Source organism: Molothrus aeneus, chromosome 6, assembly GCF_037042795.1.
Source record: "Molothrus aeneus isolate 106 chromosome 6, BPBGC_Maene_1.0, whole genome shotgun sequence".
NCBI classification, from domain to species: domain Eukaryota; kingdom Metazoa; phylum Chordata; class Aves; order Passeriformes; family Icteridae; genus Molothrus; species Molothrus aeneus.
In genome coordinates, this window is record NC_089651.1 from 18240510 (window position 1) to 18259647 (window position 19138).

Sequence of the window (19138 nt, forward strand, 5' to 3'; positions counted from 1 at the left end):
GGTGACTCAGAGTTATGTGCAGTCTTGTAGCTTTTAACACTTTCACCTGGCCATTTAAGACCTTGCCTGGCCTATTTATCTTTACACATAAAACCAGTCAAAACAATATTGTTTACTGGGTGTGGACTGATCATCGAAAAAATTTGCTGATGACAAAGATGCTCTTACCCCCTTCCACAACTAAGGAATACAGTGAGAGCAAGGTGAAGTGGTTTAATATGTGTATAAAGAAAGCTTATTAGCCAGGTTTGAAATTCGAAAGAAACACCAAATTACAGAGCAGTCCAGGCTAGAGGGAACAGTTGTAGGTCTCAAGCCCAGCATCCTGCTCAGAGCCAGTTTGTCTGTGAGATCAGGGTGCTCAGGTCTTCATGCACTTGAAAACCTACCAGGATGGAGTCTCCAAACCTCTCTGGATACTCTTATTACTTGACTGTCCTAATAGGGGGAAAACTTTACATCCTGTCACACTAGAATGCTTGTCATTCCAGCTGGTCTGCTTCCTACCCTACTGTTTTCCTCAGGCTATTTCTCCAGACCCCTGTGACCACAGACCAGGTCAGCAGCACAGCTGCAGGGGTAGGCAGCCAGCAGGGAGCAAGCAATGAGCCCAACTTCTTCAACAGCAGCACTCACAGTGGAGGTGCAAACTGCTCTGCAAAACCCCATAATCATCTGCCACGTGAAAAAAAAGGAAAGAAACTAAAGTAAACTTTCTGCCCTAGCCACCTGCTGACATTTGCAAAGAGATTTTCACAGGAAGAAAACTCAGAAATGCACCTTAAAAAAAAAAGAAAAAAAAACAGAAGGAAATTCAGAATGGTCTTGATGTTCTGTTATTCTCAAAAGCAGTGGGGACCTCAGGTGCTGGTTTTCATGGCCTTAAAGGGCCAGCTCTTGGTGTGAACAGTGGAAGATAAACAAGATGGAAATTATTTGCGTCATGGACATAGTGTTCTGTATTTCGTATTCTGTAAAGGTTGCAAGAGCCTAACCATGGGTAGGAGAAGGGATTTATTCCAGTAATCGAAAGGGAAGAAGGGATGAAGGTGAAACATTTTGCTAGCCGGTCACAGCTAATGTAAAATGGCATAGGAATGGGAGCACCACTTTTGAGCATAATAGAAATGGCATAATGAGATTTCCTTATCAACTGGATTAGTTGAAACATGATTGAATAGATTATGATCTCTGAAAGAAATGGATGTAACTTACCTTAAATTATCAAGTGCCTATGAGAAAGAGACTTAATCATGAAATAAACAGAATAACCAATACAAAGGGGCTAAAAATACAAAACAAAAGCCCCCTTCACTGTTCTTGCTCAACCATTCTTGACAAATAGACATCAAAAGACCCATTAAAGCTAGTCAGCTGTTACATTAGTCATTTGCATATGAAAAATTAACTGTTTGTCTGAAAGCACCAGTACACAGTTTTGGGGACATGGCTCCTTTTCAGCACAGAAAATATTACCCTGCACTAGTTACTCAGCTTCAATGTAGAAAAAGATGGACTTGGGTGTGGTAGGAATCCACATGACAGAAAATGATTGCTGGTGCTGGGAAAAAAAAAGTAAGGCTTTATATTCTCAGTATTAACTCTGCTACAGAGGAAATTCCTTTGGTACTTCTCACTTCCCTGGTTCAGTGAGGATGACATAAAAACAAATGACAAGTGTTAGGGCTGCTTGGGGCTCATCAAAATGATGTATCTGCAGGACCTGCCTCCAGCTCATCTTCCAGCACAGCTCAGTGAGGCTGGGTGCAAAGACAAGCTGCTGGAAGCATAAGCCACCTGATAGCTCTGGCAATTCCTCAGTCACAGGGAAACCTCACGGTGGAGAGAAGCTGACATTTGGCTCCTGTTTCACTAAAGACAAGAGTAAATGCTCTCTTAGGGCCTAGCATACCATACAAGAAAAATTTGTCCAAACTAATTTGCTTTAGACAGAAGACACGTCACTCATCCCATTGCCAGAGTTTCCTATTCAGAGCCTCACACCAAAGACAGAGATCAAAGAGTGTGAGGTACGAGGAAATCCTGTTTCAAGAACTTTTGAGAAGGACAGTACTTTTCACTGGCTATTGGTTAGTGTATCCCCAGTCAAGACACCATTAAGGAAAATTCAAGATGATGAGCAGAAAATAAAGTGTTTCTTACCAAAGTTCCCCAAGCTGATCTCTCTGGTGTCTACTCGCATCTCTAGGGCCTTCACTTGCTGCAGATCATCTACCCCTGCCAAAATTTTCTGTAAAGATAAGCAGAAATACATGTGTACCCTCATGCAATAAACCAGAAGTCACAGCAGCAAAAGGGTCTAGAAAGATTTTCAAACAGTGTTTTGTCAACATATATTTCAGGTCAACATGGCTAGATGTGCAATCACATTGAAATGAACACAGTATTCAAAGACCTTTTTTCCTTGTAGGCCCAAAATACTCTAGTCTCCCAAATTTTATACATTGCTTAAAAAGTCAAGGCTCAGGGTTACATTCAAGCTGCAAACCAACAACAGACCTACATGCCACCTAACTTTATTTAAACAGTATGTCCATGCTTAAAGATTTGCACAAGTCTTGCACTAATCCTCAGCAGATAGAAAGTGTTAACTTTAAACATCTCTTGTAATTCAACAGGTGCTGGTAGTAAAACTCAACAAAGCACACTGTTTACCTTTTGACCCAAAACAATAAAAAAGAAACATGATTTTAGCTCAAGCCACTCACTTTTCTGACAGACTACACTAATTATAAGAATTATTAATTTCTTTGAAAGTATCTAGGCAATGTAAATAGAGGCCTTCCAAATCCTTCATTATTTTTACAAAATTGTAATAATTGGATGAACCACTGCATTAAGCAAGGATGTGTGTGTGAATGCAGACTCTTTTCTAATCTTTAACATCCTAAAGTCTGTGTTGATAGATACACATGCCATGTGTATCATTCATTTACATTTTGCCATGGCAGAGGTAAGCAGGAGGAACAAAACAAGCAGAAGCTATACACAGAGGAGAGAGGGAAGCTCTAAGATTGACAGGGAAAACCACAGCAAAGCTGTGAAATCCTAAGGCTGCAACTCCACAAGGAGCTGAAGCAATCTCACATTACCACTGCGCTCGTCCCGTTTCTTCCTGCTATGATCCAATTTCTCTCTCCCCAGTTTCCCTCATTCAGGGAGCACACCCCACCACCTCCTTTGCATCAGCCTAGTTGCATGAATGTTTCAACAAAACAGACCAGAAGAACCATATCCTTTCTTCCTCATGGGTTAGTGGTTCATGGAGAAGTTTGAAAAAATCCTTGAAAAATGAGAAGCAAAGTTTATTTATCATGTTAACTGCCTGAAATTGTTGATGCTATACATAGTGATAAAACTTATAAATTTTCACCTTTCTGTGTCAAAAGAATTAGGATGTGTGGCTGAACATGTCCACTTCAAAGAAACGTCTGGCCCTGGCATCAGTTTCCTCCTCAATGATGCAACCAAGAGCAGGAGTTGAAAGTATTGTCACCAACTTTTAAGGCCTTTACTTAAGGTGAAGGCAGAAAGTCATTCATTAACCACCACATACAGGAGCCAAATTTTCTCATTATTAAAAACTACAACATTCTTTAGGTTCTTTTAATAATGGAGAATGTATTCATTAGAAGGGAATGTCTAGGATGACCTCTGCTTATGAGTTTTGGGAAGAAAAAACCCCACAAGAATATCCAGTTAATTTTGCAAGGAAAAAATGGTGCTTGCAACATTTCTGCTCATTAGGTAATATTTTTATTGTGCACAAGTGGCTGCAACTTTCACTGATGTTCCACATCCTCTTACAAAGGACTAAAACCAGTCAGTGTAACTGAGCTGGCAGTTCAAAAGGACATGGTTTCCAGAAAATGCTGAGCATTCCTTCTTGAAAAGCTGTCCCCCTTTATAAGGTCTTGACTTGTAGTCCTAAGAAACAGAATTATCCAATACCTTCAACTGCCTTTTGACTATTTTTAAAACATTATGTTTAAAATTATTTTTTAATCTTATTTTTAATATTTTAACTGTGATTTTAACATAAGAAAGCTTCTAAGACTATCACCACATGCAGAAACATAAGAAAGCTTCTAAGACTCTATCACCACATGCAGGCACCACAAAATGTGTTTTGCTCTTGCAAAGGCAGCAAACTTAACAGCTACAGACAGCTTTCTCCCTCCAAGTGAACACAAGATTCCTCATGGCAAGCCGCATTCTGCAGTAACCCTTTTCAGCAGATGACACTGTCTGTCACATAGCACGAGATTATGTGTGAAACAAGAGCTAGCTGATGTCCTGGCATGAAACCATGCACTTGGATTGCTGGATGTGGATGCAAGCTCACTGTCATTAAAGGAAGCAGCTTCTGAAAAATACCTCCCTGCTTGCCATCAAAATAGGTTTAAGAGCCTACATCAGAACAGGAGGAAGTTTCAGAACAAGTAATAAGCTCAGGGTCAGACACACTGTCAGTTGAGTAGCAAAAGGTCCTGATACCCCAAGGAGTCTTTGCTTCTTTTTTTGTCCTTTTCTCCTCTGCTGTCTGCAAGTTCCCTGCATGCTGTCCTTCCCCTGCTGTATTGCAGACAGCCTCCCTTCACGGTTCTGCTCCCTGATATTTTTTTTTTTTCAAAATCCAAGCATAAAACCTGCATGAAGTTATATTCTCCCCTTGTCTAGGGTTCCCTATTCCTTTTTTTCATACCAGGGATTACCAGTGTCACTCCTTGCCCTCCTTTTCCTCTTCCTGATCCACTATCTGTACCTTTCCCACTGTCTGAGTGATGAGCTGCTCAGTGCACCCGTATTTTGTACTGCAATAGGCAGAACTGTGACTCCAGTGCTGGAAAGGGTTATTGGCTGTCAGCAGCAGCTCTTTGAACTATAGATAGCTGCCCTGAAGCATGTGCTAACCAGATGAGACAAACTCCATATACTCTCAGTGCCCACCTCCCTGTTCTGCATTTCCAAGAGTCTCTATGACAATCACCGTCCTTCCATCTGCTGATGGTGAGGAGATGCTGGGACAGCTTGAAACCAATTTGCTGGGGGATGCACAAGATAGTGTAGTACATGAAGGAAATGGGAAATGCTCTTGGGTGGAGGATATGAGCTCATTTAAAGGCACTAAAGCACTGAGACCCCAGATGCTGACTGCAAGAGAGTCAGCAAGCAAAGGACAGAGCAGCAGCTCAAGAGGAGGATACATGGGGAATGGTTCCTGTGGAAGATTGTTAGGCCATTGCTACTCTCCAGACACCATTCTTGGCATGCTGCTGCACCTGCAAGTGGGATACTTCTCATGTCACAGCTAAAATTCTGACTCCAGGAATGGGGACATTTAGGGAAGGACGTGGAAACATTTAAGCAAAGATTCAACCTATTTAGCAGGATCTTCTTTCTATGCTGCTGTTTAATGTCAAAGCATGGGAACCTCCATCAAAACTTGAGAGAAGGAATATTTTGGATGAATTTTTCTGCAAGAGAAAAAAAAAATCATGACCCAACACACTGAAGGGGTCACCAGCTTGGACAGAGAGATGTCTGACATCATGTAGATAGAAGTGATGCTCAATGCTCTGTCTCTCTTCATTCCTAGGCCATTCCAGGTCTAGGACAGGCTCCTGCCCTAATTCAGAGGTGTCCCACTGTGATTTCAGGCAATGACTGCCTGCCCATAGCTTAATGGGCTGTTGTGACAGCCAGGGACAGAATGTCTCTGCCTGTGCCCCAGGAATGCTTACAGACATGAAGGTGCTGTACATCCAGGTATTTCTTTGGCTATTTCCAGCTGCTCAGCCTCCATGTAGAGCAAACAGAAAGGGACCAAGGATCTGTTCTAGACAAAGAGTGGGATAGATTCACAACTATTTTAGATCAAAAAGATACCTTGAAAAACCAATATAATTCCAAGCTGAGTGTTGGTATTCAGAGAGGACTCTGCTTGCCACCATCTGCAGCCCTGTAAGGTAGGTATCAGTTAGAGAGAGATGTTTCCTGAAAAAAAATCAAACATCAAAACCTTTCTGGCACATCATGTTCAAGAAGGTGGCCTGAAAGGTTGATCCTGAGCAACAGTTTGACACTCCACTGTAAATTTGTTTATTTGAAAGGACACATTTCCATGGTAAAGCACTGCACAAGTCTTTGAAGATACTTTGTATACTTTTTTAATATATATAAAGATTAATAAAGCTCACTTTACATTTTTTCACCTCCTTCAAAATAGGAGTAAAACTATTTTTCATGAAGAATCTGTTGGTAAATAATTTAGCCAGTATTTTAAGAACCAAGTCCATGATGTTTCACAAACCATTCCCACCATGCAAAATGTCTGGCCAACTGGGGACTGTGCACTGGCTTGGAAAGCTTCTTTTCTGACTGACAAGAAAAGCCAGTAAGCATTCTGTAGAAAATTGCAAGTGAGAAATACTTCTGTGCTCGTAGAGCTTCCCACCTGGCAGAGCAGTCACCTGGGGATGCTGGGAAATCCAGTTCAAATCCCACAGCTATCTGTAAATTCCTTAATTGACAAATAATATCTGTTCAGTCAAAACTGGCACACACAACTGATGTCTTTTCTCTTCCCTAGATTTTTCACATACTCCAAGAAAAGTAGGCATGTTGCTGAAGAACAAGTTGCATGCAGCTGTCAGAGAAATATTTCCATCTGTGCATTTATTTTGCTGATCCTGGTTAATTTGGCTAAGACAGGAATTCCAGAGTGGTGAGCTTGTTCTCTTTGAATACTACACCTGTATGCAAATTCTAAATTCATGTCCATTCATGTGTTTATTGCCTTTTTTTTTGTCAAGGTATAATCTCTCCTTCACGAAAAAAAAAGAAAAAAATGTTGCTAAAAGTATGACAAAATATTTCTTCTAAGAAAAATATTGGCAAATTAATAGGCCTTAAGTGATGCAATAAAACAATAAAAGGGAACAGAACTTCTCTGTGGCCCTACATGCAAACTTCCTTTCAAAAGGTCTAAATGCTGCAAATGCCCATAACTAAAATATTTAGCTGTATTTCTCTACTTTCAGCATATACATATAAATACACTCTTCTCTCAGCTCAGATGAAGAGATTCATCCATAATGAAGGATTCAGCAGATCCAAATTCAGTTAAATTCAGTTCCTTCCATTCCCTTACTCTACCTAATTTATCAAGATTCTGCACTTTCTTGATGTCCAGTTATTTTCCTCAAATCCATTTATCTTACAGCTGTGAGGAAAACTTTCTGCAAAAGAAAAAAGGAAACAATTGAGCCACTTCAGCAAGAATCCAATCTGTTGTTCCAGGACCCTCCAGCATTTTCTTTTTCCCATGAGGATGAGTGCATACCATATGAAATACACCCTAAGCTCCTTAGCAACAAAACTAAACACCACATCCGAACACGTGTTCCAAAGTTTGGAAAACACGATTAGTTGGAGCAGGATCAATAAAAAGCAAAATTAGAGAATAATTCCTTTCTTCTCTAAAGATCACACACAAACGTGATTGGGTTTTATAATGTGACAATGTCTGGAAGATCATTTGACCTTGTAAAATGAGTTTCCTCTGAGAAGTGGAATGCTTTTAGTGGAAGTCAGGAAAAGATCCTTTGCAAACAGCAGGGAGAGGATGGGGGTTGATAGAAGAAAATAAAAATGTGATTAAAGACAGGTGGCGCCCTTAATTTCAGTTTGTCCACATTTAATGAAAAATCTGTGTCATAGCCCTAATAGAGTTAAAAATTAATTGCCCATTGTTAGCCAGTTTTCAGAACAAAGTGAGAATTTGCTCACTCTGGTATTCCTAAATATCTAACAACCACACACATAAGGATGGGCAGAGCAGAGAAATATTAATAGGAAAATAACTAGGAAAATACAGAGCTGAAAATATTACTAGGACAGGTACAAATGGAAAAGCAAGAACGCCTATTCATATAGAGGAAGATTAAAGAGTACACCAGAAAAAGATGTAACACAACAGTGCAGCAAGAGAGCTGGCAGCATGAAGAAACTAGAAGATGTGGTTAACATAATGAAAATATAGAATCATCCAGGATTTGAAGTGAACATTATGCTGAAACAAGACTACAGAAGACCACAACCTCTGTGGTGAATGAGCATAAAGTCTAAATGAAGGGATCCACAATGGAGAGGAAGAAAATGGGCAACGGTCCAATGGTTTTGTAGAAGTTGTCTTTTGTTCTACATGGTCCAAGAAGGCAAGAAAGGAAAGGGAAAAAAAAAATCAGTCCAAGCCAAACTTTCCTCTCTTTGGAGGAAAACAATGCAGCAAGTGGATAAAAGTGAAGGAACACAAGTGTCACAAATTTTAGAGAGTTCTTAATAATGCAGACTGATAATGGTTTCACTACAAAACAGACAGCCATCCCTCTGGAAAAAGGGCAAAATTACCCAAATGTTCACACAGAAATCAGGCTGCAGTTCAAGGTGCCAAATCTACACAGAATACGCACAATGAGACTTCGCAGCTTCCCCAAACTCAAACCAAACTGATGCAAGACAGACCATTGTGAGGACATGGAGTAAAGCTGAGTATGTGTCTCAGGAAAAAAACTTTCCTCAAGAACATCCATAAGGTGTCCAAAATTTGCCTACACAACACTACAGAAGTGTGGCCCATCCCCTTATTTGAATGTAAAACAATTTTACTTTAATGAGCCTGTATTTTAAAAGTCTATTAGTTTCCTTCTCAGAGCACTTCAATGGATACAATCAATAACTCCTAAAATATTCACATCAATAAAACAATCAAAAAGATACTGGAGCTGTATTGATTTAAGCAAGACAACCTTTCAAACCATTTGACTGTCAATGGCATGTGGGTCCTTAAAGAATTATGCATGTGAAAACTTGTTTTGTATTAAATGTTTGAACAGTCTGAACATTTGCAAATCCAGAGGAAGTAAATTTATGGCAGCAGTGCATATGTTCAACATAAAGGTCAGAGAATAGATAGATGGGGTATGTTATTAAAACAAGCTATAAACACTGTAAATGTTTCCTTGACAATGTCATGTAGTTTTTCCTCTGAGCAGGAAGTATCCCAGCTATGCCAACACAAATGCTAGGTTCCAGGACGGGAAATAACTGTGTCCAGAAAAATTAGCAGGACAGTGTACTTCATTTAAAAGAATCTTTGAAATGAGATTCCTTACAAACGTTAAAACCAACAATCTCAAAAAAGGCAAAACTCAATTATTTAACTTCTTATCTGCATTTTTTAAAAAGTTACAGAGTAATAAACAGCAACTTCATGGGATGTAGGTAATGTTGCCTTACATATACTTTTCTGCTTACAGTTTGCTGTGAATTAAAAGCAGCAGAGGTTCAGAAAGAGAACTTCATGCCAATGAAAGAACTTCCTAAGGGTTTCATTCAGAGTTGATTGAATCAGAGGACAGCTGTTTTGGTTACTCTAATGGGCTTTGGTTCATGCCCTAACAATACAGACTAATCTGAGAGGCTCCCATCACATTTATACAGGCTGTTGTAGGCCACAAACACATTAGACTGGTCCAATTCTATGCCAGGTTTTAAAAAAAGACCAAGAAGTGGTCAGAGGTTCTCAGGAGCCCAAGGAAAGTGAACAGCACAGACCATACAACCATGCAGCAATTTTTCTCCAGAATGCTTAAAATATCCACTCTGCAGGAAGGGGTTTTTGCACCTTCAACCATTTTATAAACACTAAAAAACTTGTCTAATTAGGGAACAATAGTTCTGCCTAATCTACAGCATATGGTCAGAATGGTCTCTGGAATGTGGCTGGGGAGTGGCTAGGGAGTGGTGTAAACCCACAGCTGGAATATGCTCCTGTGGAGCTCGTGTCTCCCCACTGGTGCAGTGGATACACAGGGGATTGTGGATGCCTGCCATCACCACCCTGGCTGCTGGGAGTACCTGAACCACAGCCTTGGCAGCCCCATCTATCTTTCACAAATGCTCCCCACCAGGAGAGATTCTTCTGTAGGTCTGCAACACAGAAAGTCTCTCTCCTCAAGTTCTGCTCTCAACTCTCCCTTCCTTTGGTGTGGAAAAGTGACCTTGTTTGGTCAGCTCATACACATCCCACAGGATTTCATCCTTAATTAGCCCTGAGCAAGTACAATCCAGTGTGCAACCAAGTAGTCTTTCACAAATATTTCACAAAGTGAATTCTTTCATGAAGATTTCAGCATGTGACTCTCTTTCAAAGGCTGCATAGCAAAATCATTTCCCCCAGTCTAAAAGGAACATGGCTTTTAAATATGCTTTGAAATTCCTCCCACTTTGACATGTATAGAAAGTACTTCTATAATTTGCAGAATATTTTAATTGGCTTCTTAGCAGGACAGAGGATTTCACTAACTCAGAGGAAAAAAAACTTGTGCTTTTAAAGTTACATTTCCAATCTTTAGAACAAGATTAATGTAAATTATTTCTCTAATGCTAAGATTCAAGGTACTCCAGATGGCATTAATGAGATCTGTGTAGACCATAATTATGCTACCTGTACTTTTCTTCACGCTGCTTCAAGATTCCTAGCAATAAACACAGCCACAATCATGCTGGGAATACTTTGGATAGGAAACAAGGTGAAAGGAGGACAAACATTTGATATACTTTCATAAGACAGAATCTACTTTACTCAGAAATCTAAATGTCAGAGAGGCAACAATCCACAATCAGTACAATAGCAGTTGGAAGGTTAATACAGCTCTGTATATGCCAGTTTGCCTCTTTCACTTCATCAAAAAGTTGGATGTCTACTCACCAGTTTCCTGGGGGAAAGATGTTCATCCATAAGCAGCTCTCCTTCATCTTCAATCAGCAGACTGGGATTTGGGTTGCCTTGCCAATTCAAATCAGTTTCCTGGTCTTCAGATGAGCCTGGATGAGAAACTCTGTCAGGATTCCACTTCAGGTCCATCTCAACATGCTTTGGACAAAAGGATAACAAGCAGTCGGATTTTTCTACCCATATTTATTATTTTCCTGTCAGCAAAATCTATTTTGACTCCTATTGCAAGACAGAAAATGCCTGTGGAGATACAGGTTTCTTTAACCAGCACAAACCCAAAGCTATGCATTACATAACATGTTCCTCCTTTTCTTCACCCTCAAGAGTTACCCAAGTCTCACACCCCATTCAGCTTTGAGTGTAAGCTTCCATAGCAAGCTATGTTTGCAGGTACACAAGAAGCTGGGCATGCCTAAAGCTCTGTACAAAGAAGAAAGCTAAGAACAAACAACTCAGGACACCTTTCCAGCCTCCTCACTACTCCACTCATCCTTCTCCAGTGTTAGTGAGCTTCCCATCCACACAGGCTGCCTGCCTACCCATTTCTTCTTGAGAAACATGAGCAACACCCCAGCAAAACTCTGCTGGACTCCAGACTGCAAGTGCCAGTACCAAGGCACAACACCACCTCTCAAGCATTTTGAGCTCTGCCTGCAAGTAGCACGGACAAAACCTGTCTGTGTTTGCTGTCCTAAATCAAACATCCCAGCACTGTTACTGACTCTAGGTTAGGCAGGCAATGGCTACTGACTTTTAGTTCTAAAGACAGTCTTGGAGAAAATAAATTAAGAATACAATTTAAATAAAATTGTGTTTCCTTCAATTGAGGAATAAAATACAAAGTTTGAAGATGAAGCACTTCAGATGTGGTCATTCTTCAATTCCCAAAGATATCACTTTCACAGAAATATTAACAATTAACTTTGAAATATGAGAGTAAGCATATGTACACCCGTTAGAGTAAAAAAGCAATCAGCTGTACCCAAATGGTACAAGCATTACTGTGATTTATACAGCTATTTACTACTACTTGGCAACAAGGAAGTATCACAGCTGGAAACACTACTGTAACAACTAAAGACTAGACTAGAGAAAAGCTGTCTTGCTTTGCTGAAGGGACACCTGCAGTTTTGTTCTGTTCTCCACTGTGAAGTAATATTTATTCTTAGTGCTGGAAAAGTAATTAAATGATCAAGCTAATCATAACTGGCTGACAAAGCATCAGTGGTGGCCAAGACCTGAGAATTACCACTTTCCTTCCTCCTCAGACTAATAAACAGTTAAACAGAGGAGTAACTTCTGTTAGGACAAATAGGAGTTCTGACTGCTCAGCTGGTCATCTCTACTTGAGAGGACTGACTGGGTACAAAGTGAAAGAAATTTGGATCAAAAAGACTTCTTCTTTTGACTGCTCAAGTCCAGTCAAAATTCTTCATGTGCACAAGAAAAAAAAAATTCAAAAGTCTCTGTACTGTCAGAAAAAACCAGCAGCCCTTACCCAAACAAAAACAGCAACAAAAAACTGATGATACACCAAACCTGACCCTGCAGAACCTACTACACTCTGAAGGGAGGAACCAAATCCTCAGACTCCTAAGTCCTCCTTGTGTACACTTGTCAGGGCAGAAGAAGCCCACAGAAAGCAAACCCTACTTTTTCCTTCCTTTCCTTCCTTTTTACTTCACCTACCTGGCAAGCACTCCTACAGGAGAAGCTGACTGCTCAAATGTTCTACACCTAAGCCACAGCAATATTCAATGCCTTAAAAACACGTTCAGGAACAAATTCTTCAGAGTCACAGGACTCTTTTCAATCTTTCTTACTGTCTTATAAAATAAGACAGTAAATTCACCATAAAGTGAATTGAGTAGTGATATTTGCAGCTTCTAAAACCTCAGTATGCCTACAGTAGTGTAAGGACAACTTCCATACTTCATCCGATTAGAGGGAAAAGAGACCTCAAAAACACTGTGTCCTGCATTTCAGAAGAAAAGTTACAATATACAAATTTCTATTACCTGTTTCTTTTTCTAAAGAATTCTAGAATTTATCAGACTTTTTTTCCTCTACTTTAACAGGTGAGTATGATTTAGTCAGTGTAGATTTGCAAGAGTCATCAGTTGTCCCAGAAAAATTAAACAATCTTCTGTGATATGAAGACCTTCTGGTGTTGCCATTATTTTCCTAAGAAGGAATTATTTTGGTCAATAACTGATTTAGAGTAGAATATTCTTGTCACATAAATTCTGGAATCCTTTGTCAATTGTACAAGACTTGTGTTGGATTGTGTGCAAGTATTGGTGGTTCTTTCTAATTCAAATGAGGACTGTTATTATCCAGAGATTATCTTGTGCGTTTTCAGAGCCAAGTGGAGCGGTCGTCAGAGAACACTGATGTAATGTGTGAGTGCAAAATGAGATAACAGCAGGATTTTGTAGATGCAGGCTGCAAAGAGTTAACACACATCAAACAAATTACTGTTCTCTCTCTGTTGGGCCATCACCATCACATTTCAGAACATCCTCAAATCTTTGAAACATGTTGATACAGCATTTACTTTAGGCTTGACAAGAAGGAGATCAATTTGTGGCTTAATATCTGAAGTAATACTTTGTTTTAGACTTCCTGCTATTGATCTGCTCTTGTAATTATTGTAACATTGGATTAGTGAGGAGAAAAGTATTTTCATTACAAATTGTTTGGGATCAAGTTGAATTATTGTCAGCGAGCAAAACTATATTTTTTCCTATCACTTCAAAGTTTTCTCCAGAGACTAAAGAATCTCTTTCTGAACATGGATCAAAATAACACATTCAAAATGAATTGTAGAAAAATTAAGAGTGCAGAAATCCTAGTGGTGAGGTGCCAATATTTAATAATAAATGAACCTCTGAAATCTCCAGCACAGTGTAGGAGCAAGAAGGGGGCCTGGCACATTTGTCCTCCTAGAGACACAGGAGTTACATTGATTATTTTCATCAGGTCCATCTGATGAACCTACAGCTCTGCCAAACACACAGGACAAGCCAACACTGCCCCAAATGAGTGTTAGCCTCAGTGGGACAGTTCACAGGGACTGCAAAGACTTCTGCTGTCACGAAAGAGGTCTGAAAAGCCATGAACCTGAGGATTTCCTTCACAAACAAGGTGGTTGCACTGGATGTATGTTGGATCCATGTGCTGAACAGAACCATTCCCACAGTGCTTTGTAGGACACACAAGGATGGAAGCTAACTGCACCTAGCACAAACCTGCAGTGAATCCAGTGGGACAGCACAGCAGTACTGGTAAGCACATGAGTGTGTCAGGGGAAGAGAAAATGGCTGGAAAATAATGGGGTTTTATACTGCATGTGAACACTGAGAAGAATAAAAGATGGAAAGAAACAAATAAATTAGTTTTTGCAGGATTTGCGTCAAAAGTCTTAACTTGACAGGCTCATACTTGCTTGGATAACTAGAAGCAAACAGTCATTGAGTGCAGGAGAAATCAAATGACCAGAGCAGTAAGATGGAAGATTTTGAATTCTACAAAGAGTTAATCTGCCAAGCTCCTCCAATGCTGCCACTCTCCTTACCCAAGTGAGTGTGTGTAATCATGCTAAGTTATTCAATTCACAGACATGTTGTGACAGTTCATTAAAAACTGCAGGACACTTTCAACATATATAAATACCAGTAATGAAAACCATTATTAAAATTAAATGATCCTTGGAACAACATGTTACTTAAAATCCCCTCAGAATACTGTAATTTGCTAGGAAGAAATTGGCAGAGAATAGTTATTTGATGTTCTTAGGGTCTGACAATCTGGTAAGACTCCAAGATTTTATTTTCCTGCTACAAGATTTATCGAAGAGTCAGCGACAGGATGGTGTATTCTTCATTAAATATATATTAATACTCATTTCAAATTCAGCAATTGCCAGAAATGTTTGACTCAATATTAATTACAGCTTCTTAAGACTAGGAAAGAACCTCTGAACTGTGTGACTAGGCATGATAATTTCTAATGGAGCCTTCATGACATTACCTAAACAGCTTGTCCAAGCAATTAAGTTACCATTTAAAAACAAAACAACCCCCCCAAACAATGGTAATTAATCAAAATTCACTCTAGGAAGGGCATATACCTCTATATATTAACATCTCATAGAAAAAGGAATCTCTACTGCCTTAGGCCAGTTTCTCATCCAGCATCCTCTCCTCCTCTGTGGCTACTCATACCTTCACTGGACACAAAGTGTGCCATTTCAGTGGGGGCACTGCAATCTCAGGACCCTTATCTATAACTTTTGGTCACCAGCCAAAACATTATCTAGGAAAAAAGCTCATTTGAGAACCATTGTGCTATCTATCCTTTCATGACAGGAAGCTTGCACTGCAGACTTCCATTTCTCTTGTCTTGCATAATATAATTTTTGTCTGTTTAATTCAGAACCACAAATTACAGTAGTGCCCATACTGTTACCAGTGACACAAAATGAAAACAAAGAATTCTGTATTTACTACAGATTTGACAAAACGTTTGGTTTACAAGTCCCAAGAGAACTATGAGTCCCCTTTCTAAGTGTAATTTTGCACAAGTGCACTGCAGATAACCTCTTCTGGAAAATAACTGTTTGGGCAGCTGGAATTTACTATGATGTCATCAGGAAACTACTGTTACAATAATCCACCCATAATGGCAAAAACAGTTACTGCAACATTCATGTAATATAAAGCATCCTGCAACACATCAGTCTATTTTAGCAGGTGCAGCTTCTAAAAAGCTGAAAAATAAGACATCAGTCCTGTTATTAATATGACTTTTTTGTGTGTGTGCGTGTGTATGACTAAACAATCTGATTTAAATCTTCTGGTTTTATTAAGCAGAACTAGGTAACACCTACTTCAGTAATGCTACTTTAATACCAAGGGATCATGCAAAGAGCATTCATAAAGATTCCCTTTCTATGTCCCACTAAAGAAAAAAAGCTTTTAAGGGAAAGCTGAAATATTAAGATAACAATATCCCATTTAATATAATTAAAAATTCACTGACTTTAATGACACTGAATGACTCGAATGCTTACGACGATATTTTTGTGTAACTGGTTCAGTCAATTTGAGGCCTTGGTCCAAGCATCCAAATGTGCATATAAAGCAAGTGTACTGATTTTTCTCATTTGTTTACCTTCCTTATTTATGATTTTAAATCTATAAGAGTGTTCTAACAGTTCTTTGCTATTAAATAAAAATCCTGCTCTACAATTACCACAACCATGACAGGTAAGCCTCGGGATCTATGTCCCACAGACTCCTCAGGGAGAGCTCTTGGGAGCTTTGTGGATGTTGTAATGCCCCCATGCATGGAGCTGAGTTCAAACTGTGCTGTCACTCAAAGCAGCAGTGATCCCAGAGAAGAAAATGCATGCTACAACCCAGACACAGTTGAGATAAAAGATGTCTAATATTATTTAAAAACGGAAGTAATAATAAAAAGGCAATGCCTTTAAATGTCACCAAGTTCACCTTTATATATCTTCAGATTCCATGTAGATATATAAAATAATAATTTCATCATTACAATTGCATATATAATACTTTTCCCCTGAGATCCTACTGAGCAGGGTGATGAGAAATGTTTTATCATGTGAGCTGGCAATGCCCCCATATTACATAATTCTGGAGCTAGATTGCCAAATTTTTAAGGAAACTTCCCTGTATGACCATCCAGGAGCCACTCTGACCTTCACATTCCCACCACCCCAGACTTTCACTGTTGGGACCAAAGTCTCTTCAGAGTGGGTGACTCCAGTGATCCCAGGGGTGCCCCTCTTGGTCCCTGCACACCCCACACTCACACAATCAGACAGGGTTTCCTCACTGGCTCAGCCCTGGGTTTCCCATGAGAGAGTCCCAGATGTCTGGAAGCCTAAAGCAATTTAATTGTGGTGCAGTAACACAGAAACAGCTCGAGCTGGCACATGTGCCTTTTGCTCTGCAAAGCCCTGTGTCCCCCACCCAGGGCACAAACCTGCAGCTCCCACTGCAGCTGCACACCCAGCCTCCTGCTGTCAGTGTATTCCTCAACAAAACGTCCTCATAGCAGGATATAAAAGCAAACCACTCTCTATTATATCTTCTATTACATTTCAAAGAAAAAATAAACTGAAGTCTAATCAATTGGTTTTAGTTTTTAGAGTCCTGTGGTGGAAGGTGGTCAGTGGTAATTTCTGGCTGGCTACAAATGTTCATTGATTCTCTCTGTACAGCAAGTCTCTAGACAGTGGTCATGGATGAATGTGGATTATCTAAATCCTTAGATACTGCCAGATGCTACAGATTGAGGGGTTTTTTCATCTATAGGTGAACTTCCTGCAGTAAGAAACCATCTCAAGACACTCTTCTGTTATCTGTCCCCACAATGAGCCCTAGAAAAGCAAAGCAGAGAGCAGGATGTGGGGATAGTTGGTAAACAACAAGGGTTATGAAAAACAGATCTCCAAGGTACCAATGCTTCCACTCTCAGAAGGTTGCCAAATGCACTTAAATTGTTTCAGTGGACCAGATAACAGTAAGTCCTTCACCATTTTATCAAGGTAGCCAGGGATCAGGAAACCAAATTTGACCCTTCATGACCACAAGCTTTTATCTAACAGTGTCCAGACATTAAATAAGGGAGCAATGAGGGTGGTCTAGTTAAAATCCTCTTTATCTTATGAAGGGATCCTATCATGGATAGCTAATGACAAGGTACGCAGGAGTCAACATATCTGTGCTTGTCACACACAGATCCTGCCTTAAATGTAGATGTCACTGGAAGAGATATTTACTTTCCTTGCATTTAAAAGGCATAATAAGCAATTACTTAAAAATTCAGATGCTAGGCATGTTTTTAAACACACTAAGAAAGGACATAAGCAAAGCAAGGTTTTGCAGAATCAGTACCTTTTCAAGATGAAGAAATATATTCTAACCCATGGACTCAGAACTAATGACAGTACAAAGCCACAGAGAGGAAAAACTCTATGGTTTTGGTCTTCATGGCAGTTTTAAGTATCCACCATTTATAAGAATTTCCAGATTCCAGCTGAGACAAGGACAATAAAATCGACCTTTTTTCCCCCCAGCTACTACTGCAATGCCTTTATGAGCCTTTTGAAACACAAACTTCTGTGCAGGATGAAAATGCAACATATATGGCATTTCTGAGTTTCAACATACTCTGGTTGTCCTCAAACAATATTCAGTCAATTTTGTTTGGTAATTAAGCTATTTAAAGCAAGAGATTCCTTCCCAGCCTGCAAAGCTGTTGAAGAGTGGCTGGGAAGTTTCTGATTTCCAATGTGCTGCTCACACGAGACAGATTGCATAAAAAGAGATAGACTCTAAATCAACTTGTAGAGAAACACTGAACAGTGGGTGATGCCACTGTTAGCGGAGCTTATTTAGTAACAGACATTGCCAAAATGTTAGCAAGGGCAAAAGACTCGCAGTGAAAAGGAACCATGAGAAGTCAGTTTGGGCTACTGACGAGGTGGCATTATACCTGTCCTGCTGGGCCAAGGCAACTACTGTAGTCAGAAACAGATCCTTTACAAACACTATCAGAAGCAGAGATAGTCCAAAGTGGTCCTTTCTCTGGCATGCTGCTGTAATTTCTGGCAATCAGTATCTTCCCAGTCCAAAAGGTGAGTAGTGTTCAACGGCTGGGGAGGTGTATGGGGAACAATTATTTGTCATGTCTCAGGGCATGACAAATAGCCATCCAATGACTAAAGAAGACACAGAAATTTCATCAGGAAGCAGCTTTAAAAACTGAGAAAGTGTATTTTTGCATTGTATTTATTTAAATTGTGGAAGATGGGCATAGGTTGCTTGGAGGCAAAATTAGAAATTGGGTCAACAGCAGTTAGAACTATGGAGGATACATCCAACTGTCCATGCCATTCATTAAATTATAGCTTTCTTTTGCATCACCTCATTTCATTTCCCCTTCTCTCCAAAGCATTTCATGGAAAGAATTTCAGTTCTGCCATTTACCCTCCAAGATGATCAGCTTTGCACATAAAATTCAAGATATGGCCATAAAGACAGTACATGAACCTCCACTGTTTTCAACCCCTATTCTCAGGATTTTTAACACTGTCTGTTTTACCAGATTATATTTTCAGATAACAAACACAATAGCTAAATGCTCTTTCCCAAGTATCAATAATTTACTTAAGCCCCTTCATTCTAAATATGTTTCTTTCCCCTACTTCGAACTTGGGTGGGTACTCCATTAAAATAAAGCAAAACCATACCCAATCACCACATAGGAATGTTGGAA

General features: G+C 39.7%; 1 protein-coding gene across 5 annotated transcripts in view; it reads right to left on the bottom strand.

Moving 5' to 3' along the window:
• LRRC56 (leucine rich repeat containing 56) overlaps positions 1 to 19138 on the bottom strand; it is a 100755-nt gene that overhangs the window by 59182 nt on the left and 22435 nt on the right. For 4 of the 5 annotated variants that reach the window (XM_066551344.1, XM_066551343.1, XM_066551346.1 and 1 more), the window contains 2 exons: positions 10796 to 10960; positions 2164 to 2251 (listed from right to left, as the gene is read on the bottom strand). In XM_066551344.1, the coding sequence (XP_066407441.1) occupies positions 2164 to 2251; positions 10796 to 10951 (244 nt within the window). In that variant the 5' untranslated portion in view covers positions 10952 to 10960. Of the gene's footprint in view, positions 1 to 2163; positions 2252 to 10795; positions 10992 to 19138 lie in introns of those variants that run through there. The other variant, XM_066551347.1, reaches the window with a different exon arrangement.